This window comes from Schistocerca cancellata, chromosome 9 (genome assembly GCF_023864275.1).
Source record: "Schistocerca cancellata isolate TAMUIC-IGC-003103 chromosome 9, iqSchCanc2.1, whole genome shotgun sequence".
In the NCBI taxonomy this organism is placed as follows: Eukaryota; Metazoa; Arthropoda; class Insecta; order Orthoptera; family Acrididae; genus Schistocerca; species Schistocerca cancellata.
In genome coordinates this window covers 152,985,870-153,006,393 of record NC_064634.1, presented here as the reverse complement: position 1 = coordinate 153,006,393, position 20,524 = coordinate 152,985,870, and the positions used below count along the sequence as shown (strand labels likewise).

Below are 20,524 nucleotides of genomic sequence, written 5' to 3'. Positions count from 1 at the left end.
ATTTCAGTCTAATCGTGTCATGAAATCCTGACACAGCATGTTGGAATGCATCACGCTGCCGTTAAGTTCGTCCCACGTAATCTGTGAATAGCTTTTCGATCGCGCTGATGAGAACTACATGTTCATTAAGAGAATCATAATTGGTGATGAGACGTGGGTCTACGGTTATGATGTTGCATTCAAAGCTCGATTTTCACAGTGGGGCGGGGAAGGTTCTCCAAGTCCAAAAAAAGCTCGTCAGGTCATTTGTCAGAGCCTTGCTGATAGTTTCCTTTGAGGTTGAAGAATTAGTTCATCATAAATTCGTGCCACAAGGACAAACTGTTAATCGATGGTACTACCGGAACGTGTTGCGACGCCTGCGAGAAAATGTGAGAAGGAAACGGTCTGAAATGTGGCGAGACAATTCATGCCTCTTGTATCACGATAACGTACCCACGCATTAATCCCTGTTGGTGAGTGACTATTGCACAGAAAAACGAAATCACTGTGCTGCATAATCTTCTGTACTCCCCAGATCTGGTCCACGCGGACCTTTTTTTTATTTCCAAAGTTGAAAACCCCGTTGAAAGGACGAAGATTTGCAACGATAGACGACACAAAAGAAAATTCGTAGACGGTGCTTCGCGCGATCCAGCAAGAATACAGAACATTTGTGGATAAAGTTCCGGAATTTTTTTGAACAGACCTCGTATTCCATGCACCCCGCGTTTTAACTTTCTGCAACTGCTGTCATAGGTATTAACAATTCATACTCAAAAATGGTCACTTTTACTGCGTCTAATAGAAGTTGAAACTGTTGGAACTGAGTCTTGCAGCCAAAATTTCGAGTAAATAATAAAATAGATTAAGGAAAGGCAAACCTACGTTTCTAGCATTTGTAGACTTAGAGAAAGCTTTTCACAATGTTGACTGGAATACTCTCTTTCAAATTCTGAAGGTGGCAGGGGTCAAATACAGGGAGCGAAAGGCTATTTACAATTTGTACAGAAACCAGATGGCAGTTGTAAGAGTCGAGGGGCATGAAAGGGAAGCAGTGGTTGGGAAGGGAGTGAGACAGGGTTGTAGCCTATCCCCCATGTTATTCAATCTGTATATTGAGCAAGCAGTAAAGGAAACAAATGAAAAATTTGGAGTGGGTATTAAAATCCATGGAGAAGAAATAAAAACTTTGAGGTTCGCCAATGTCATTGTAATTCTGTCAGAGACAGCAAAGGACTTGGAAGAGCAGTTGAACGGAATGGACAGTGTCTTGAGAGGAAGATATAAGATGAACATCAACAAAAGCAAAACGAGGATAATGGAATGTAGTCGAATTAAGTCGGGTGATGCTGAGGGAATTAGATTAGGAACTGAGACACTTAAAGTAGTAAAGGAGTTTTGCTATTTTGGGAGCAAAATAACTGTTGATGGGGACCGATGACCTCTGAAGTTTGGTCCCTTTAATCCTTAAACCAACCAACCAACTGTTGATGGTCGAAGTAGAGAGGATATAAAGAGTAGATTGCCAAAGAGAAGGAAAGCGTTTCTGAAGAAGAGAAATTTGTTAACATCGATTATTGATTTAACTGTCAAGTAGTCGTTTCTGAAAGTATGTGTATGGAGTGTAGCCATGTATGGAAGTGAAACATGGAAGATAAATAGTTTGGACAAGAAGAGAATAGAGGCTTTCGAAATGTGGTGCTACAGAAGATGCTGAAGATTAGATGGGTAGATCACATAACTAATGAGGAGGTATTGAATAGAATTGGAGAGAAGAGAAATTTATGGCACAACTTGACTAGAAGAAGGGGCCGGTTGGTAGGGCATGTTCTGAGGCATCAGGGGATCACCAATTTAGCATTGGAGGGCAGCGTGTGGGGTAAAAATCGTAAAGGGAGACCAAGAGACGAATACACTAAGGAGATTCAGAAGGATGTAGGTTGCAGTTAAGTACTGGGAGATGAAGAAGCTTGCACAGAATAGAGTAGCATGAAGAGCTGCATCAAACCAGTCTCAGGTCTGAAGACCACAACAGCAACAAGGCAATTACGTCAACCCAGTCACGCATGCGCAAAAGCTCTTTAAAATGTGCACAACTGAATGTGTGCTCACGACCCTGATGCCACGCTTCACCGAGTCTAGAGGTGTCAAAAGGTGTCAAAAGCTAAGGTGTTCAAGTGTTCTTGTGCTCTTACACAACAGCCGCCACTGCTTATCACTCGACAGTGTGGTGTCGTCCAAGGACACCAGTAGGGACATAGAAGTACCGGTAATACTAAGTAACGAGTGCTTTCCTCTAGATGCCGTCTATTTTTTTTTTTTACTCTATGCCCTTCAACCGATAGTTTTACTCATATCAGTGTTTGTAGCAGGTATCGTATCGAATGATATTAGTAATAATTTATAACACATTTCAGTAACAGTTGTCGCAAACGTGTGATTTATTTACCACAACACGTGTGTAAGATTTTTGATGTTGTTGTTGTTGTTGTTGTTGTTGTTGTTGTGGTCTTTAGTCCAGAGACTGCTTTGATGCAGCTCTTCATGCTTCTCTATCCTGTGCAAGCTTCTTAATCTCCCAGTACCTACTGCAGCCTACATCCTTCAGAATCTGTTTAGTGTATTCATCTCTTGGTCTCCCTCTACGATTTTTACCCTCCGTGTTGCCCTCCAATACTAAATTGGTGATCCCTTTATGCCTCAGAATATGTCCTACCAACCGATTCCTTCTTCTAGTCAAGCTGTGCTATAAATTTCTCCCCAATTCTATTCAATACCTCCTCATTAGGTATGTGATCCACACAACTAATCTTCAGCATCCTTCTGTAGCATCATATTTCGAAAGCTTCTATTCTCTTCTTGTCTAAATTATTCATCGTCCACGTTTCACTTCCATACATGGCTACACTCCATACAAATACTTTCAGAAACGACTTCCTGACACTTAAATCTATACTCGATGTTAACAAATTTCTCTTCTTCAGAAACGCTTTCCTTGTCTTTGGCAATCTACTCTTTATATCCTCTCTACTTCGACCATCATCAGTTATTTTGCTCCCAAAATAGCAAAACTCCTTTACTACTTTAAGTGTCTCAGTTCCTAATCTAATTCCCTCAGCATCACCCGACTTAATTCGACTACATTCCATTATCCTCGTTTTGCTTTTGTTGATGTTCATCTTATATCTTCCTCTCAAGACACTGTCCATTCCGTTCAACTGCTCTTCCAAGTCCTTTGCTGTCTCTGACAGAATTACAATGTCATTGGCGAACCTCAAAGTTTTTATTTCTTCTCCATGGATTTTAATACCCACTCCAAATTTTTCATTTGTTTCCTTTACTGCTTGCTCAATATACAGATTGAATAACATGGGGGATAGGCTACAACCCTGTCTCACTCACTTCCCAACTACTACTTCCCTTTCGTGCCCCTCGACTGCCATCTGCTATCCGTACAAATTGTAAATAGCCTTTCGCTCCCTGTATTTTACCCCTGCCACCTTCAGAATTTGAAAGAGAGTATTCCAGTCAACATTGTCAAAAGCTTTCTCTAAGTCTACAAATGCTAGAAATGTAGGTTCGCCTTTCCTTAATCTTTCTTCTAAGATAAGTCGTAAGGTCAGTATTGCCTCACGTGTTCCAACATTTCTACGGAATCTAAGCTGATCTACCCCGGGGTCGGCTTCTACCAGTTTTTCCATTCCTCTGTAAAGAATTCACGTTAGTATTTTGCAGCTGTGACTTATTAAACTGATAGTTCGGTAATTTTCACATCTGTCAACAGCTTCTTTCTTTGCGATTGGAATTATTATATTCTTCTTGAAGTCTGAGGGTATTTCGCCTGTCTCATACATCTTGCTCACCAGATGGTAGAATTTTGTCAGGACTGGCTCTCCCAAGGCCGTCGGTAGTTCTAATGGAATGTTGTCTACTCCCGGGGCCTTGTTTCGACTCAGGTCTTTCAGTGCTCTGTCAAACTCTTGACGCAGTATCGTATCTCCCATTTCATCTTCATCTACATCCTCTTCCATTTCCATAATATTGTCCTCAAGTACACACCTTTGTATAGACCCTGTATTGCCTTACGGGTCAAATACACACGGATTTGATAAACAGTGTGCACTACTCAACTACAAGTTTACGTCAGTGCCACTATGTCTAGCACACTGGAGCACTTTTAGCCCTGTCCGCTTGGCATAAATGTTCAAACGTGTGTGAAATCTTAACTGCTACGGTCATCAGTCCCTAAGCTCACACACTACTTAACCTAAATTATACTAAGGACAACACACACACACCCATGCCCGAGGGAGGACTCGAACCTCCGCCGGGATCAGCCGCACAGTCCATGACTGCAGCGCTTGAGACCGCTCGGCTAATCCCGCGCGGCTTGGCATAAATCCCGATACACATTAGTACATTCCTCAAATATGCCAATTCGCTCACTATATAGCAAAATTAGATCGAACATCAGTGTGCGTTACAGTTACACTGATAGAAAACCTATTTTGTGGTATTCTGAATGATATACATTATATTAAGTTTCGAATCTCGTCGTGCTGTAATCGATTTGAGGCGCTGAGAACCATAAAGTACGTTACTGTCGATTGTGAGACTGTAGCGTTTATTCATGCATCCTTGATCTTCTGGTGGGTCAGGTTTATCTGAACTGTAGGCACACACTGTACGTATATATGAATGTTCACGAAAAGCTGTCTCGCTGATTTCTCTGATATTCACTTAAATGAGGAGTCGGAGACGGTGTTTCAGCGGTGTTCTAATCAAGTGGCCTTGTTGGTAGATAGTACTACTGGAATTTAATCATTGAGGTTGGTTGGTTTACTTTGCAGGAATCAGCATTCCTGTGCAGTGCCAACATCAACTCTGTTGAATCTATTTTAGGTGCTACCAGAAAAGAAAATTGCCAAGAAAAGTTAACCACAAAGGAACTAGGGTTCCCACACCAGATTCGTTGACTGAGAAAGTGACGAAATCAAATAAGCGTGACTACAATCGAACACTTAACAAAGAAGTGTATGATATGTGTAAATTGTGTGGGTGCAACGTAAGAATTTCTGATTTTCAGCCCGGACGTTAATTCGTTATCTAATACATGTATTAGAGGTCGTGACATTTGTCCGAAAAAATAAAAAATAAACCTTGAAAACTTCTACTTACACAAAAAATGCGAAACAGAGAATAGTGAATGGTTAAACATTATTTCGTTCTTGCCATAAACTTTACTTAATTCTGCACAAAGTTACGCTTATTATTGCTATTGACCGCGCCTGAAGTTGTATAAATATGGTATAAGCATAGCTGTTATACAGCAGATGCTATTAATTTCATACTCTCATATTCATCTGAATTTAAAAATTTGTGAACACCCAGAACGTATACTTACGAGCCGCCACTGCTGGTACGTGCATTGGGTAGATAAAACAGCCTTTTGCAAGTAAACACGCGCTGTATTTCTGCAGTGTTCATCCATCCAGGACACGGAACACCGGTAATACTGTGTGGAAGTACAGCTCGTCATGGAGGTCCAGTGTGGGGTGCTATTTTCGAATGATAGCGAAACTTGTTAGATATGCTAATATGTTAATTCGGAACAGATTTTCGCTGGAGAAAAAGTAATTCCAGTTTTTGCCGGTAGGTGCATATCTGGCGCTGTACAGCTACTCATGGTAAAGCTCTGTAGAGGAAAAGTATGGCCAACATGCCAATAGTCGCCATTTTAGGCCCACTGCGCCGCTAGTTATACAGTGGTAGTTTTATCCTAAAGATCTCTATTTTACAATTAAATTACCATTAAACCATCCTATTAGCTCTTCTGACATTTTTGCTGTTCGAATGGATTGGAAACCAACAGAAATGTAAAAAGGAGACAAAGACAAAAGGCCAAAAATTAATGAAGTTAACCGAATGGTTAAATCGAGTTCCTGCAACCTTTCTGCCATATTTTCCTCCTTGTTGCATCTCTCCCTTCGGAAGGAATTCTGTACTGTTTTCCTCCCTTTTCGCCTCTAAATGAACAGCCAATAGCTCAGCACTGAGGCATTATTCTACTTAAAACTTCGAAAATACACCACACTTCCTATTCTTCACATGTAACTGTTGGGCCCACAATGGCTGCTAATGTCAAATGACGCGGTTTCAGCCTTTCATGAACTGTGGGGGAAAGGATGGTAATACTATCCTTTATACAGAGCTTTAACTCATCTTCGTCTCCAGTGCTCATCTTGAACAAACTGTGTAAGCGGGCCGGCCGGGGTGGCCGAGCGGTTCTAGGTGCTACAGTCTGGAACCGCGCGACCGCTACGGTCGCAGGTTCGAATCCTGCCTCGGGCATGGATGTGTGTGATGTCCTTATATTAGTTAGGTTTAAGTAGTTCTCAGTTCTAGGGGACTGATGACCTCAGAAGTAAGTCCCATAGTGCTCTTACCCATTTATTGTGTGTGTGTGTGTGTGTGTGTGTGTGTGTGAGCGGCTATGAATAATAGAATCAGCATTGTGTCTTTCTCACTTGTTTGACGCTTTCTGCCCACCTCCCATTCTCCATACATTACATACAAAAACATTTATATACATCTTTATTGCAATCTCCGGACCAGAATTGCACCTGGTGGCCAAAATTGGAACTAATTATTTCTAGCATAAATCGGTCCTTCATTAACACATTAGAATATCTACAGAGTTCCGCTACTGTACGATAATTACAGCCCATACTGGACCTCTGTGAGTTGCTGCATTCTAATTACAACCACCCGGTAGTTAATGAGTGCTTTGCTCTTGAGTCGCCTGTGTAATCGAAGCGTCAGAGAAGACATAACCATCAGTGACAACACCCACGAAAGCCTGAAGACTTATGTATAATTACACTATTGGCCATTAAAATTGCTACACCAAGAAGAAATGCAGATGATAAGCGGGTATTCATTGGACAAATATATTATAGTAGAACTGACATGTGATTACATTTTCATGCAATTTGGGTGCATAGATAATGAGAAATCGGTACCCAGAACAACCACATCTGGCCGTAATAACGGCCTTGATACGCCTGGGCATTAAGTCAAACAGAGAGTGGATGGCGTGTACAGGTACAGCTGCCCATGCAGCTTCAACACGATACCACAGTTCATCAAGAGTAGTAATTGGCGTATTGTGACGAGCCAGTTGCTCGGCCACCATTGACCAGACGTTTTCAATTGGTGAGAGATCTGGAGAATGTGTTGGCCAGGGCAGCAGTCGAAAATTTTCTGTATCCAGAAAGGCCCGTACGGGACCTGCAACATACAGTCGTGCATTATCCTGCTGAAATGTGGGGTTTCGCAAGGATCGAATGATGGGTAGAGCCACGGGTCGTAACACATCTGAAATGTAACGTCCACTGTTCAAAGTGCCGTCAATGCGAACAAGAGGTGACCGACACGTGTAACCAATGGCACCCCATACCATCACGCCGGGTGATACGACAGTATGGCGATGACGAATACACGCTTCCAATGTGCGTTCACTGCGATGTCGCCAAACACGGATGCGACCATCATGATGCTGTAAACAGAGGCGGGATTCGTCCGAAAAAATGACGTTTTACCATTCATACACCCAGGTTCGTCGTTGAGTACACCATCGCAGGCGCCCCTGACTGTGATGCAGCGCCGAGGGTAACCGCAGGCATGGTCTCCGAGCTGATAGTCCATGCTGCTGCAAACGTCGTCGAACTGTTCGTGCAGATGGTTGTTGTATTGCAAACGTCCCCGTCTGTTGACTCAGGGATCGAGACGTGGCTGCACGATCCGTTACAGCCATGCGGATGAGATGCCTGTCATGTCGACTGCTAGTGATACGAGGCCGTTGGGATCCAGCACGGCGTTCCGTATTACCCTCCTGAACCCACCGATTCCATATTCTGCTAACAGTCACTGGATCTCGACCAACGCGAGCAGCAATGTCGCGATACGATAAACCGCAATCGCGATAGGCTACAATCCGACCTTTACCAAAGTCGGAAACGTGATGGTACGCATTTTTTCTCCTTACACGAGGCATCACAACAACGTTTCACACAGGCAACGCGGGTCACCTGCTGTTTGTGTATGCGAAATAGGTTGGAAACTTTCCTCATGTCAGCACGTTGTAGGTGTCGCCACCGGCGCCAACGTTGTGTGAAATGCTCTGAAAAGCTAATCGTTTGGATATCACAGCATCTTCTTCCTGTCGGTTAAATTTCGCGTCTGTAACACGTCATTATCTTTGTGTAGCAGTTTTAATGGCCAGTAGTGTAGTTATTATTCTTATAAAATATGTCCAAGATATAAGTGACAGTCAAATGAAAACGACACGGATGGCAAAAAGTAAATAAATTGTTGATTATTTCAAAACTAATCACCACAACTGTTATTGCATGTATCCAATTATGAGACAGAATGGTCAGTGCCTCCATGAAAACATATTGGCGGTTGCCTACGGATCCATTTTTGTATCCAGGCGGGCCTCTTCGCACTAAGCATATCGACGGCCGTGGATGTCTGAATTTAAATCGCATGGGTAGAGATCGCAGCAATATAGAGGATGTTAAGGGCTTCCCAGCGAAAGCCAGGTGCCCTCCACATGTCATCCACGCGATTTCCATATTTTCTCTACCCTGAAGAAAGGTATTCGTGGCAGTTGACTCGCTTCTGACCAAGAGGTGCAGGCCTGGGTACAATCATGATTCCGTAGGCAACCGCGAATATATTTTCATGAAACCATTGACCACTTTGTCTCACAGTGGAATAAAGCCATTAAAAGCTATACCGATTAATTTTGAAATAATCAATCGTTTAGTTACTTTTTTCCATGTCTCGTTTTCATTTGGGTGCCCATTACGAAAGCAGCCCTACTATACAAACAACATTTTGCGATTTTTACTGTTTTACGCTCGCCAGATCTTCCAAGCATGTTTAATATGTTACAGAATCAGTTGTTGCTTGAGAATGCTACGTGCGTCGTATTGAATGAGTCACAGGCTGTGTGTTCTTGATGCGTGCATATGTTTCCGTTCATTTAAGAAGAACCGTGAAAAGTTTCGTGAACAATCCCCGAACTCTAGTATTCCTGCCAAAAATTAGTGTTCATAAGTTTATAACAAAATTGCGGTACAATGGCGATGTCATCAATTCAGAGCGTAAGCGGAATTCGGGAAGCGGTTGCCAACATTTTGCAGAAAACTACTGCTGGTAGATAGAGGCTTTTGCAACAGATAAAGTGTTAAACGTATGTCTTATCGTTCCATATTTAAGACCTTACACTTAAAGCCTTACCTTTTCACGTGTTAAGCTACACTTCAAGTTGAAAAAGCATTAAGAGTGCTTCATTAACAAACTGTCGGTGACGAACTTAACCCGACAAGGTAGGCGTATTTTATGTGTAATGAAATATGAGTTCGCCTTTCTGACCAAGTGAAAACCAGACTAATCGGTAATGGTCCTTGGAAAACCCTTTCATTGGGCAACAAATTCCTGTTGACGATAAAGGAATTGGTGCGCGGTTTCTGGTACTCGAATTATTAGCCCAATAGCCTTTGAAACCACTTGCAATATAGACGTTTGTCTCCAAATCAGCATAGTTTCACCTGGGAAGATCTGTACTAAACAGGGCTAGCATATACAATTGCATTGCGACAGGAAGATCAAGTTGTAGTTTTAACTTTTTTTGCTGCTGCACCCTATGATGTGTCCATTCTTTTGTGCAATCTTTTGTTTCTTGCAAAGACGTTTTGTTTTACATTCAGACAGCGGTGCTTCAAAGTCAATACCAGGGAGTTACAGAGAAGCGCACACTCCTCTGCAGAGTGCAGATTCATTCTGTAAACCAATGTACGATAGCTACCAAAACCATTATGATGTAAATTTTGTTTTTATTTTCGGTTTCTTGTGGAATTATTGTACATTTAATTTATTTTGTGCAATATTTTACATCAGAATAGTTCATTTAAGGAAGATTTTTCGATAATGCTTCATTTTCATTAAGCCTACGCAAAAAATTGGCAAATATTGCGAAAAGTTAGTTTTGGCCGCACCTTAGGCAGTTCTGCCAGGGCTGGACGATCACCCACCTCGATATGGCTGTATAGAGCAGAAAAATCTCTGGAGTGAGCACTGTTTTCTGTGCATGTTGTTAACATTATCCTGGGATTGTCACGTAATCTTGGGATGCCGCTGTTGCTTTATACGTTCTGCAGAGTTCGAAACTAATTACATTACACGTATTTGTAGCGTTTTTACCATTTGTTTATCCGTAATAGCAATTTGGATTAAGTTGTTGGTACAGATACAAAGAGAGATAACATGGAGAAGCAAAAGTTTATATTGTATGAATATTTTGGCTTACTGCGCTGTCGGGTTGCATTTTGAATAAATGTTTTAAATCTACAATTATCTGTGCAAAATATGTGTCATTTCTTGTTACTGATACTCGTGAAAGGCTTTTTACGTCCACAGCTCGAAAAATGGTAATTTCTTTTTGTTGAACTTCAGAAAAGATGTATAAGTTAGGCATTTTTTCCTCTTTATACATTTCTGATAGCTCAGACCTGAGTAATTAATGGCCAGTTTGTTTGTTTTAAACTAAAATATACTACACGTGCGTTAGTATGTTAGATGTTAGTCTCGTGTTTTACTCAAAAGCAAAATGTTCATAAAATATTCCACTCTTTGTCGGCGACGATGTTTTGCAAAATAGAGAAGAATATGTGTGTGTGTGTGTGTGTGTGTGTGTGTGTGTGTGTGTGTGTGTGTGTGTGCGCGCTAATAGGAATGTGAAGATATGTGAAGTACACGAAAGTGGGAAAATTGACATGTTGCACTGAATGAAATTTCAGCATTTATCTTAAATACGTTTTGTGCACAAGTATGGTACTGTACAGAACAATTGCTTCGTTTATTTTTGTCATAACTCTGGCATCCTCAGACGTAGGTTGTATATTCTGATTTGGAGGTAAGTCAATAAGAAATAACAGACTGATAATAAAAAAATTGGATGTCCCCCAACTTTGCTGTCTTTAATAAGATGTCTTCATGACAATATGCGTGACTTTGTAATCTTCGATGGCAGTACATCTAAACCATTCAGTATGAACTGTCGCGTAAGACAAGGCTGTGTGTTGGCACCTACACTTTTTGGAATTTTCCTCTCGGGATTGCTCCAAGTGGCTTTTGAGAATTGCAATGTTGGAGTACATCTGCATACTAGGAAAGATGGAAGGCTTTTCAATGTCACTCTTCTGAAGAGTAAGACAAAGCGCTACGAGATAGTCGCTCGTGAACTCCTGTATGCTGATGATGCTGCAATTGTTGCGAACTCCGCAGAAGAGCTGCAAGAGCTAGTATCAAGATTTAGTCACGCATGCCACCTATTCTCGATGAGTGTAAACTGTAGTAAGACCGTAATAATGGTTCAGGGTACTAACACAAAGCCGAATATCACACTAGATGACACTACTCTGCAAGTCGTAGATAACTTCTGCTATCTTGGATCTTCTATAGAATCAAACATGTCTGTTGACAAGGAAATTGATGCTTGCATTGGAAGAGCTGCGACAACTTTTGGCAAACTCTCTACACGTGTTTGGGAAAACAACAAACTCTCTTTGACCACCAAAATTCTTGTATATCAAACTTGCGTCCTCAGCATCCTTTTGTATGCATCGGAAACGTGGACTACCTATGCCAAACAAGAACGTCGCCTTAATGCTTTCCACATTCGTTGCCTGAGATCCATCCTCGGAGTAACGTGGAAGGACCGAGTGACCAACGAAGCAGTGCTATCTAAAACTAACTGCAACAGTATTTCAGCTATCTTGAAGCAGAGACTACTCCGCTGGCTGGGACACGTCCACCGTATGGATCCTGACAGATTACCACGTGAGGTGATGCTTGGAGAGATCTCTGTAGCCAAAAGACCTGTAGGACGTCCTGTATTGAGGTTCAAGGACTCCTGTAAACGAGATATGGAGAGCTTTGGAATCGACACAAACAGATGGGAGGCACGGGCTAGCATGAGACCAGAGTGGCGTGATGATATACCATCTGGAATGTCGAAGCATGATGAAGGCTTGTTAGACAGAGTAAGGCAGAAAAAGCTTCGCAATGCTATCACTGCTCCTGCCTCAGCAGCCAGAAACACTTGTGACAATTGCGGCAAGAGATGCCGTGCTGCCATTGGCTTGACAAGTCATATGAAAAAATGCAACCCATAAACACACAGACACTTCAACAATCATCTACCAAGATGTCGTGGCCAATATATATAATAAAAAAAAGTATAATGAAAGTTTAAAGCCAGCAGCTTTGTTGAATTTTACTTTCAATTTATTTTATCATTTGATTAGCAGGCATTAATATTGTTACAAAAGATGCCATCATAGCCCTCCACGTATGTTATCCAATTCCCTTGGCGCTGTTAAATGGATTTGCACTCATGAGCTGAAATAAAATGTTAGAGGAGCAACAGTTTTGTAAGTTCATGCAGTGCACGGTGTAGTAAGAGGTGTGTGGGGGTGGGGTGGGGTGGGGAGCGAGAGAAGAGTGCAACGTGTCATATATACACTCCTGGAAATGGAAAAAAGAACACATTGACACCGGTGTGTCAGACCCACCATACTTGCTCCGGACACTGCGAGAGGGCTGTACAAGCAATGATCACACGCACGGCACAGCGGACACACCAGGAACCGCGGTGTTGGCCGTCGAATGGCGCTAGCTGCGCAGCATTTGTGCACCGCCGCCGTCAGTGTCAGCCAGTTTGCCGTGGCATACGGAGCTCCATCGCAGTCTTTAACACTGGTAGCATGCCGCGACAGCGTGGACGTGAACCGTATGTGCAGTTGACGGACTTTGAGCGAGGGCATATAGTGGGCATGCGGGAGGCCGGGTTGGACGTACTGCCGAATTGCTCAACATGTGGGGCGTGAGGTCTCCACAGTACATCGATGTTGTCGCCAGTGGTCGGCGGAAGGTGCACGTGCCCGTCGACCTGGAACCGGACCGCAGCGACGCACGGATGCACGCCAAGACCGTAGGATCCTACGCAGTGCCGTAGGGGACCGCACCGCCACTTCCCAGCAAATTAGGGACACTGTTGCTCCTGGGGTATCGGCGAGGACCATTCGCAACCGTCTCCATGAAGCTGGGCTACGGTCCCGCACACCGTTAGGCCGTCTTCCGCTCACGCCCCAACATCGTGCAGCCCGCCTCCAGTAGTGTCGCGACAGGCGTGAATGGAGGGACGAATGGAGACATGTCGTCTTCAGCGATGAGAGTCGCTTCTGCCTTGGTGCCAATGATGGTCGTATGCGTGTTTGGCGCCGTGCAGGTGAGCGCCACAATCAGGACTGCATACGACCGAGGCACACAGGGCCAACACCCGGCATCATGGTGTGGGGAGCGATCTCCTACACTGGCCGTACACCACTGGTGATCGTCGAGGGGACACTGAATAGTGGACGGTACATCCAAACTGTCATCGAACCCATCGTTCTACCATTCCTAGACCGGCAAGGGAACTTGCTGTTCCAACAGGACAATGCACGTCCGCATGTATCCCGTGCCACCCAACGTGCTCTAGAAGGTGTAAGTCAAATACCCTGACCAGCAAGATCTCCGGATCTGTCCCCCATTGAGCATGTTTGGGACTGGATGAAGCGTCGTCTCACGCGGTCTGCACGTCCAGCACGAACGCTGGTCCAACTGAGGCGCCAGGTGGAAATGGCATGGCAAGCCGTTCCACAGGACTACATCCAGCATCTCTACGATCGTCTCCATGGGAGAATAGCAGCCTGCATTGCTGCGAAAGGTGGATATACACTGTACTAGTGCCGACATTGTGCATGCTCTGTTGCCTGTGTCTATGTGCCTGTGGTTCTGTCAGTGTGATCATGTGATGTATCTGACCCCAGGAATGTGTCAATAAAGTTTCCCCTTCCTGGGACAATGAATTCACGGTGTTCTTATTTCAATTTCCAGGAGTGTATTTGTAATTGGTGGGATACACGTGGCCTTCTAGAGCATTTAACAAGTGATCATTCACTTATTACGTATTCTGTACTGTAGTGGGATCAATTGTGCTAAACAAATACGTCAAGATGTTTCCAGTAAGCAAAAATGTGCGTTAGCCAAAAAAGGGAGGAATATAAAAGAAAAAAACTGGAAAAATCGACGAAGTAGGTGCTATAATCGCTAATATTCGCAGATTCGGTGGTTTTCGGACACTTTCAAAGGCACTGGCTTGCTATCAAGTTCACTGGCAATACTACAACAGCAAAAATGTACTACAGCAAATTAGGCAATACGGTTAAGTGCGTGTAATATCGACAAATTGCGATGGCTGACACAGACACCTAAAAATGGGTGCAGCTGACCAGCTTTTCAAAGTTTCGACTTCTTGGTTTCCGTCATTTCTCTTCAAACCAGTCTATTCCAGATATCGAATGCAACTTGTTGTGAAGTTTACGATACGTCGATGCCAAATCCACGGCACCTACGATGAGAATCTGTCCGTACTAATGATACTGTGATGATATTCTAAATCGAGAAGGCGCTTTACGGACAAATCTCCGGCGTCCCGAGATCATGTGGCCAGACTGGCAGTGCATATTGACAACACAAAATCTGTTTTGCCCATCCAAATCCTCACTCTAAAGATATTTCTACACTACTGGTCATTAAAATTGCTACACCACGAAGGTGACGTGCCACAGACGCGAAATTTAACTGACAGGAAGAAGATGCTGTGATATGCAAATGATTATCTTTTCAGAGCATTCACACAAGGTTGGCGCCGGTGGCGACACCTACAACTTGCTGACATGAGGAAAGTTCCCAACCGATTTCTCATACACAAACAGCAGTTGACCGGCGTTGCCTGGTGAAACGTTGTTGTGATGTCTCGTGTAAGGAGGAGAAATGCGTACCATCGCGTTTCCGACTTTGATAAAGGTCGGATTGTAGCCTATGGCGGTTGCGGTTTATCGTATCGCGACATTGCTGCTCGCGTTGGTCGAGATCCAATGACTGTTAGCAGAATATGGAATCGGTGGGTTCAGGAGGGTAATACGGAACGCCGTGCTGGATCCCAACGGCCTCGTATCACTAGCAGTCGAGATGACAGGCATCTTACCCGCAAGGCTGTAACGGATCGTGCAGCCACGTCTCGATCCCTGAGTGAACAGATGGGGACGTTTGCAAGACAACAACCATCTGCACGAACAGTTCGACGACGTTTGCAGCAGCATGGACTATCAGCTCGGAGACCGTGGCTGCGGTTATCACTGACGCTGCATCACAGACAGGAGCACCTGCGATGGCGTACTCAACGACGAACCTGGGTACACGAATGGCAAAACGTCATTTTTTCGCATGAATCCAGGTTCTGTTTACAGCATCATGATGGTTGCATCCGTGTTTGGCGACATCGCGGTGAACGCACATTAGAAGCGTGTATTCGTCATCGTCATACTGGCGTATCACCCGGAGTGATGGTATGGGGTGCCATTGGTTACACGTCTCGTTCACCTCTTGTTCGCATTGACGGCACTTTGAACAGTGGACGTTACATTTCAGATGTTTTACGACCCGTGGCTCTACTCTTCATTCGATCCTTGCGAAACCCTACATTTCAGCAGGATAATGCACGACTGCATGTTGCAGGTCCTGTACGGTCCTTTCTGGATACAGAAAATGTTCAACTGCTGCCCTGGCCAGCACATTCTCCAGATCTCTCACCAATTGAAACCGTCTGGTCAGTGGTGGCCGAGCAGCTGGTTCGTCACAATACGCCAGTCACTACTCTTGATGAACTGTGGTATCGTGTTGAAACTGCATGGGCAGCAGCACCGGTACACGCCATCCAAGCTCTGTTTGACTCAATGCCCGGGCGTATCAAGGGCGTTACTACGGCCAGAGGTGGTTGTTCTGGGTACTGATTTCTCAGGATCTATGCATCCAGATTGCGTGAAAATGTCTGCTCTAGTATAATATATTTGTCCAATGAATACCCGTTTATCTTTTGCATTTCTTCTTGGTGTAGCAATTTTAATGGCCAGTAGTGTATGTGTACGGCTCTAGGTAGGTATGTGAAATTCATCTGCTCCCGAGTGTGGATGTGAATGGCCAAGCAGCTTGGTGAGGAGTTCCCGCGGCAGTGCTCCGTGACGTCATTGACTGCGGCGTGCTTTTTGCAGGGCCCGTTGAGAGCGACGCCTGGGGAGCGGCGGCGGCATTTGCAGCGACGCTGTTCGGCGCCAACGCGTACGTGCTGCTTCGCGCGCTCAAGGGGCTGCACTTCGCCGTCGTCATGTGCAACTTCGGCGCCTTCGCACTCGTGCAGACCACGCTGGTCGCTGCCGCGCTCGGCGCCCTCTGCATGCCCAGGTCAGTGAGGTGTGCCCAGTGTTTACTTCCGCTAAGTTAACGAGCTCCATGAATGTACATTGGCAAATTCTGAAATCTGCAACTTTTGTCGACATACTTACATATTTGATGTTTTGCACACAGGAATTCTGTAAGGCTTCTCGTTTTACACCTGAGGATTCTGTTAATCGGTATGCATGCGGCAGCATGTGTACCTAGTATGTTCCAAAGCGCCGGGTGCTCGTATCTCGCATTCTGTTGGTGATTGTTAGGGTCAAGTGAAGCTGAGGCGTAGTGCCGTAAAACGATCCTGCCTTGGAGGCGGTTAAGTGGGAGATGTGTCTCAGAGCTGAATAGTGACAGATGGTGACGCGAGACTGGACGCGCACGTAGTTTATGTATCAGCCGATAGAGGACAATATTGGATAGAGGGACTGTGATTTTAGTTTCGATTGTGCCCACTAGAGTGCACTAAAGTAATAGAATGTTTTTCATAAATTGTTATAGTATTTTCATAAAGTGTTAATATGTCTTTTTGTGTAGGTAGAATGTGTTTTAGCAGTATGAATGATGCGTGAGTGTGGTTTAAGGTTAATATGAAGATAATTGTTTAACGAGTTATGTACTGGGATTTAGTGTGGGAACATTTCGAAGAAGTATGAATATGGGCAAAGGGGATTTTTGTAGAATAGATTTGTAAAGTAAGTTTATGGTAAAGGGAAAGTTAATTTAGGTATAAATAGCAATAGTAAATAACTTTATGCATAAGCAAAACTTCAGCATATTAGATAATTACGTCGGTAAGAAGTGCAGTCGTTAGGTTTACTATTTTGCGATTGGTTATTGATGAAAAGCGCGGATTGACGCGGGAGAATGTTGTTTTGCTATTGGCTTTTGAGTAAACTAACCAATGGTAAAGCAATTCTTTGCGCGCTTTTCTCTGTTGGTAGAGAAGACAGAGTATTCTATAGAGGAGTCGGAGCCTAGCCATGAAACAGTTCGGACGTGTGTAGTAGTAGTTCCAATGGAAATGAGAAGTTGCCGGATCTAGCAGTGTTTCATACATCAAAAGTGTTGTAAAGTGACGGCATAATAATTCCGATGGGTGTGTAGAAATTTCGGAATTTTTAAGTGAATTTTGTGACGAGAAAAGACATAAATTCCGCGTGGCGTATTGAGCGGGTTGGTGGCTAAAAACTGTGACTGCATTTGGTACCGACAGACATAATATTTGGCGAGCATTCTCAATCAAAAACAATAAGTATTTTGTTGCTATTACGTTTTTGGGAAATGCAACACCATAAACTTGCTAACGTGAGTGAAAGGGATTGTGAGTGAGTGTGTTAAGACTAGCACGGGCTTGGCAGTGATACTTGTTCACCTAAGTTTCAGAATATATTAATTAAGGACAAAATTTCCAACCTTTCATTTCGTGTGAAAACTTTCTCCCGAAACGTAGATTAATTGCAGCCTGGTTGACGTCGAAGTACAGTAGGTTTCGCTCGGCTTCCCTACTGATGATCTGCTGAGACAATGCCCACAGGTAGGTGCAGGTTCGTCGTAAAGGGACGAAAGAACCGCGCCGCTGCAAAGCGTCCGATTCCTTCAGTCTGCTTTGACCCAAGACGTCATCAATATGACATAAACGCCTACTTATATCGTATACAAAACGGTAATGGTGTCACTACATGCACACGCCAACAAAGGCGAACAAAAATGAAATCGGCACAAGGCCCAACAATAAAATGACACTAACAGGACAACCGCGGGAAATGGGAGGTTTAGGGTGGGGACCAGCTAAATTCTATAATAATACAAAATATCAAATCAACCGAAAACAAATATAAGAAAAATTTAATTTACGACATGGCACTACAGCCACAAAACCAACAGGAACCGTACACTTCACTAGACCTCTATAGCTAAATTAACATCACGATACAAAAAAACATCTGCAGTTCCAAAAAGAGGAATTGGACATTTCTCTTGACGTATATATCTCAAACGAAGCACTCGATACCAAAAGACCAACACCTACAATGCTGAAAAGTGGAATCGGACATTTCCCTTGACCTACATAGCTCAAACGCAGCTCTCAGTACCAATTAGCAGACAACTAATAAAAAAATCACAATCACACACATCACACACACATACATAACGCACAAAACACCACTTAAACCAAAACAACTCGGAAAACCTAAAGCCCCACTATTTACTAGGTAAATTAAAACAAAGTACCATAAATATAAAGCAGACAGAACAACAGAATTACTACAGAATGAAACCAAAGTAAAAATTACTTACCAACAAAAGCCTCTGACAAAATCACCTAGGTTGCCTCCCCCCCCCCCCCCCCCCCCCCACACACACACGTTGACGACCACCAGTCACATAATCAAAAGAAAAACAACCATAATAATTTGCTGTAAACAAAGCAAACACTTTCAACAGCACTGACTACCCAGACTCAAATAAACCCAAGTGATAACCAAGACAGAAATGAAACCAATAACACACGCTAAACTCAACACATCAACATCCACCACCAGAGGGTCCCATCGAATACAAAAACACATCATCTCCAGACACAAAACAACTCGAAAACACTCTGATGTAATTATGTTAAACACCATTACATCACAGGTCAAAGCAGAAGGGTGGTATCGGATATTTCCAGTGATCCGTGTTTTGGATTGTGCTTGAGCAAGGGACCATTTGTATACCCAACAGAAGGATCAATGGCTCATCTGAGTGTCACTGTCCTATGGTACAGGGTCAAAGAATGAACGTTACAGATTTCCTCCTGTTTAGGCGTATTCAGAAAATTGGTTGTTTCTTTTTGCATTTGATTGGGTCTAAGGTGGAGTTGATGGGACTTATGGAGGTACGATTAGTTCATGGGCTGTTCCTCGTAAAACCCACAAAAAGGGTTTTTTTATACTATATTTTCGCTGTCACCAGAGGACGAAAACCCAGCCGAGGATTCCAAGAGGGCTATGCACAGCTAATAGCTGAAATTTTTACGGTATATTCCTAAGACCTCGATCCTGAAAAACTTTGAAAATTTTCTTGATATCTTTATATGATTATGTGATACAGTGGTTCAAAGTTGTCCTACTTGTAAACATAAAATCCGGTGTGAGACGAAAATGTACTTTATAAAGTGACGAACCATGGAGAGATATGCTGTTAAATGTCTCAGTTATTGTCAGGTAACCCCAAGTTGTAGTACCAAAGAACATGCAATTTTTTTTTTTTTTTTTGCGCGTAAATCCAATAGGAGGTATAAAATTAGTTCTGTATTATTTGAGTTTCACGTAAGTAGACAATCCAAATTTTACTGACCACTACATTTCATTTCATATGATTTGTACGCCCTGCTGCAGGAGGGAAAAAGGGAACCAGCAGGAAAACGTTCATATCAGAGAACAAGAAATGTGAAAGTGTACCTATTTATTTAAAAGACACTCGACTAAAAGTGGTGTACAAGCTGCCTCATTCGACCTTCCTCAGCTCTGTTAAACATTTTCCCAAAAATTTTGACACTCAATTTCATGCTTGTTTGTGCTGAAAGAGAAAACAGTGGCAGTGGCAAAGAGGCAGAAAAGTTATAAATACTGGAAGATAGTAGGTAGTATCTGTGTTATAGAAGGGCAAAGGAGACAATGGCAGTGTGAGAGAAAGAGAGGGAAACAGTGGCAGTGGAACATAGTTGAAGGTGACAGAACAGGGATACGAAAGGAGTGAAGGAGACAGCGCCAGGGGACATGGGAAGGAATAAAGAAAAAGAGAAAGTGGGAGTGAGTGAGTGCCAGTGATAATGAGAGACAGTATATGTCATTGACAATGAGGAAGAGAGAGACAGTGACAGTGAAAAGAGACAACAACAGTTGGAAGGAAGGAATGAGGTATTAGCAGTAAGAGAGATAGAGCAAGGGGGAGAAAGTGACAATGAGAGGAAACTGTAGTAGTAGAACAGAATGAAGGGGACTGCAGCGGTAATGTGGGAGACAATGACAGAGAGACACAAAGAGATAATGACAATGGGTTGGACTGAATGAGTGAGTGAGAAAGGGCAACTGAGGGTGGATGGGGATAAGTTACTGAATGTCCAGGGTCTATATGTGAGCCAGCTGCCATGCCT

General features: G+C 43.4%; 1 protein-coding gene across 1 annotated transcript in view; it reads left to right on the top strand.

Moving 5' to 3' along the window:
• The window catches only part of LOC126101251 (solute carrier family 35 member G1), a gene marked incomplete at its 5' end in the record, with an annotated part of 94,412 nt that overhangs the window by 42,062 nt on the left and 31,826 nt on the right, over nt 1–20,524 (top strand). The window contains one exon of the mRNA XM_049911939.1: nt 16,209–16,398. Coding sequence (XP_049767896.1) covers nt 16,209–16,398 — 190 coding nt within the window. The remainder of the gene's footprint in view (nt 1–16,208; nt 16,399–20,524) is intronic.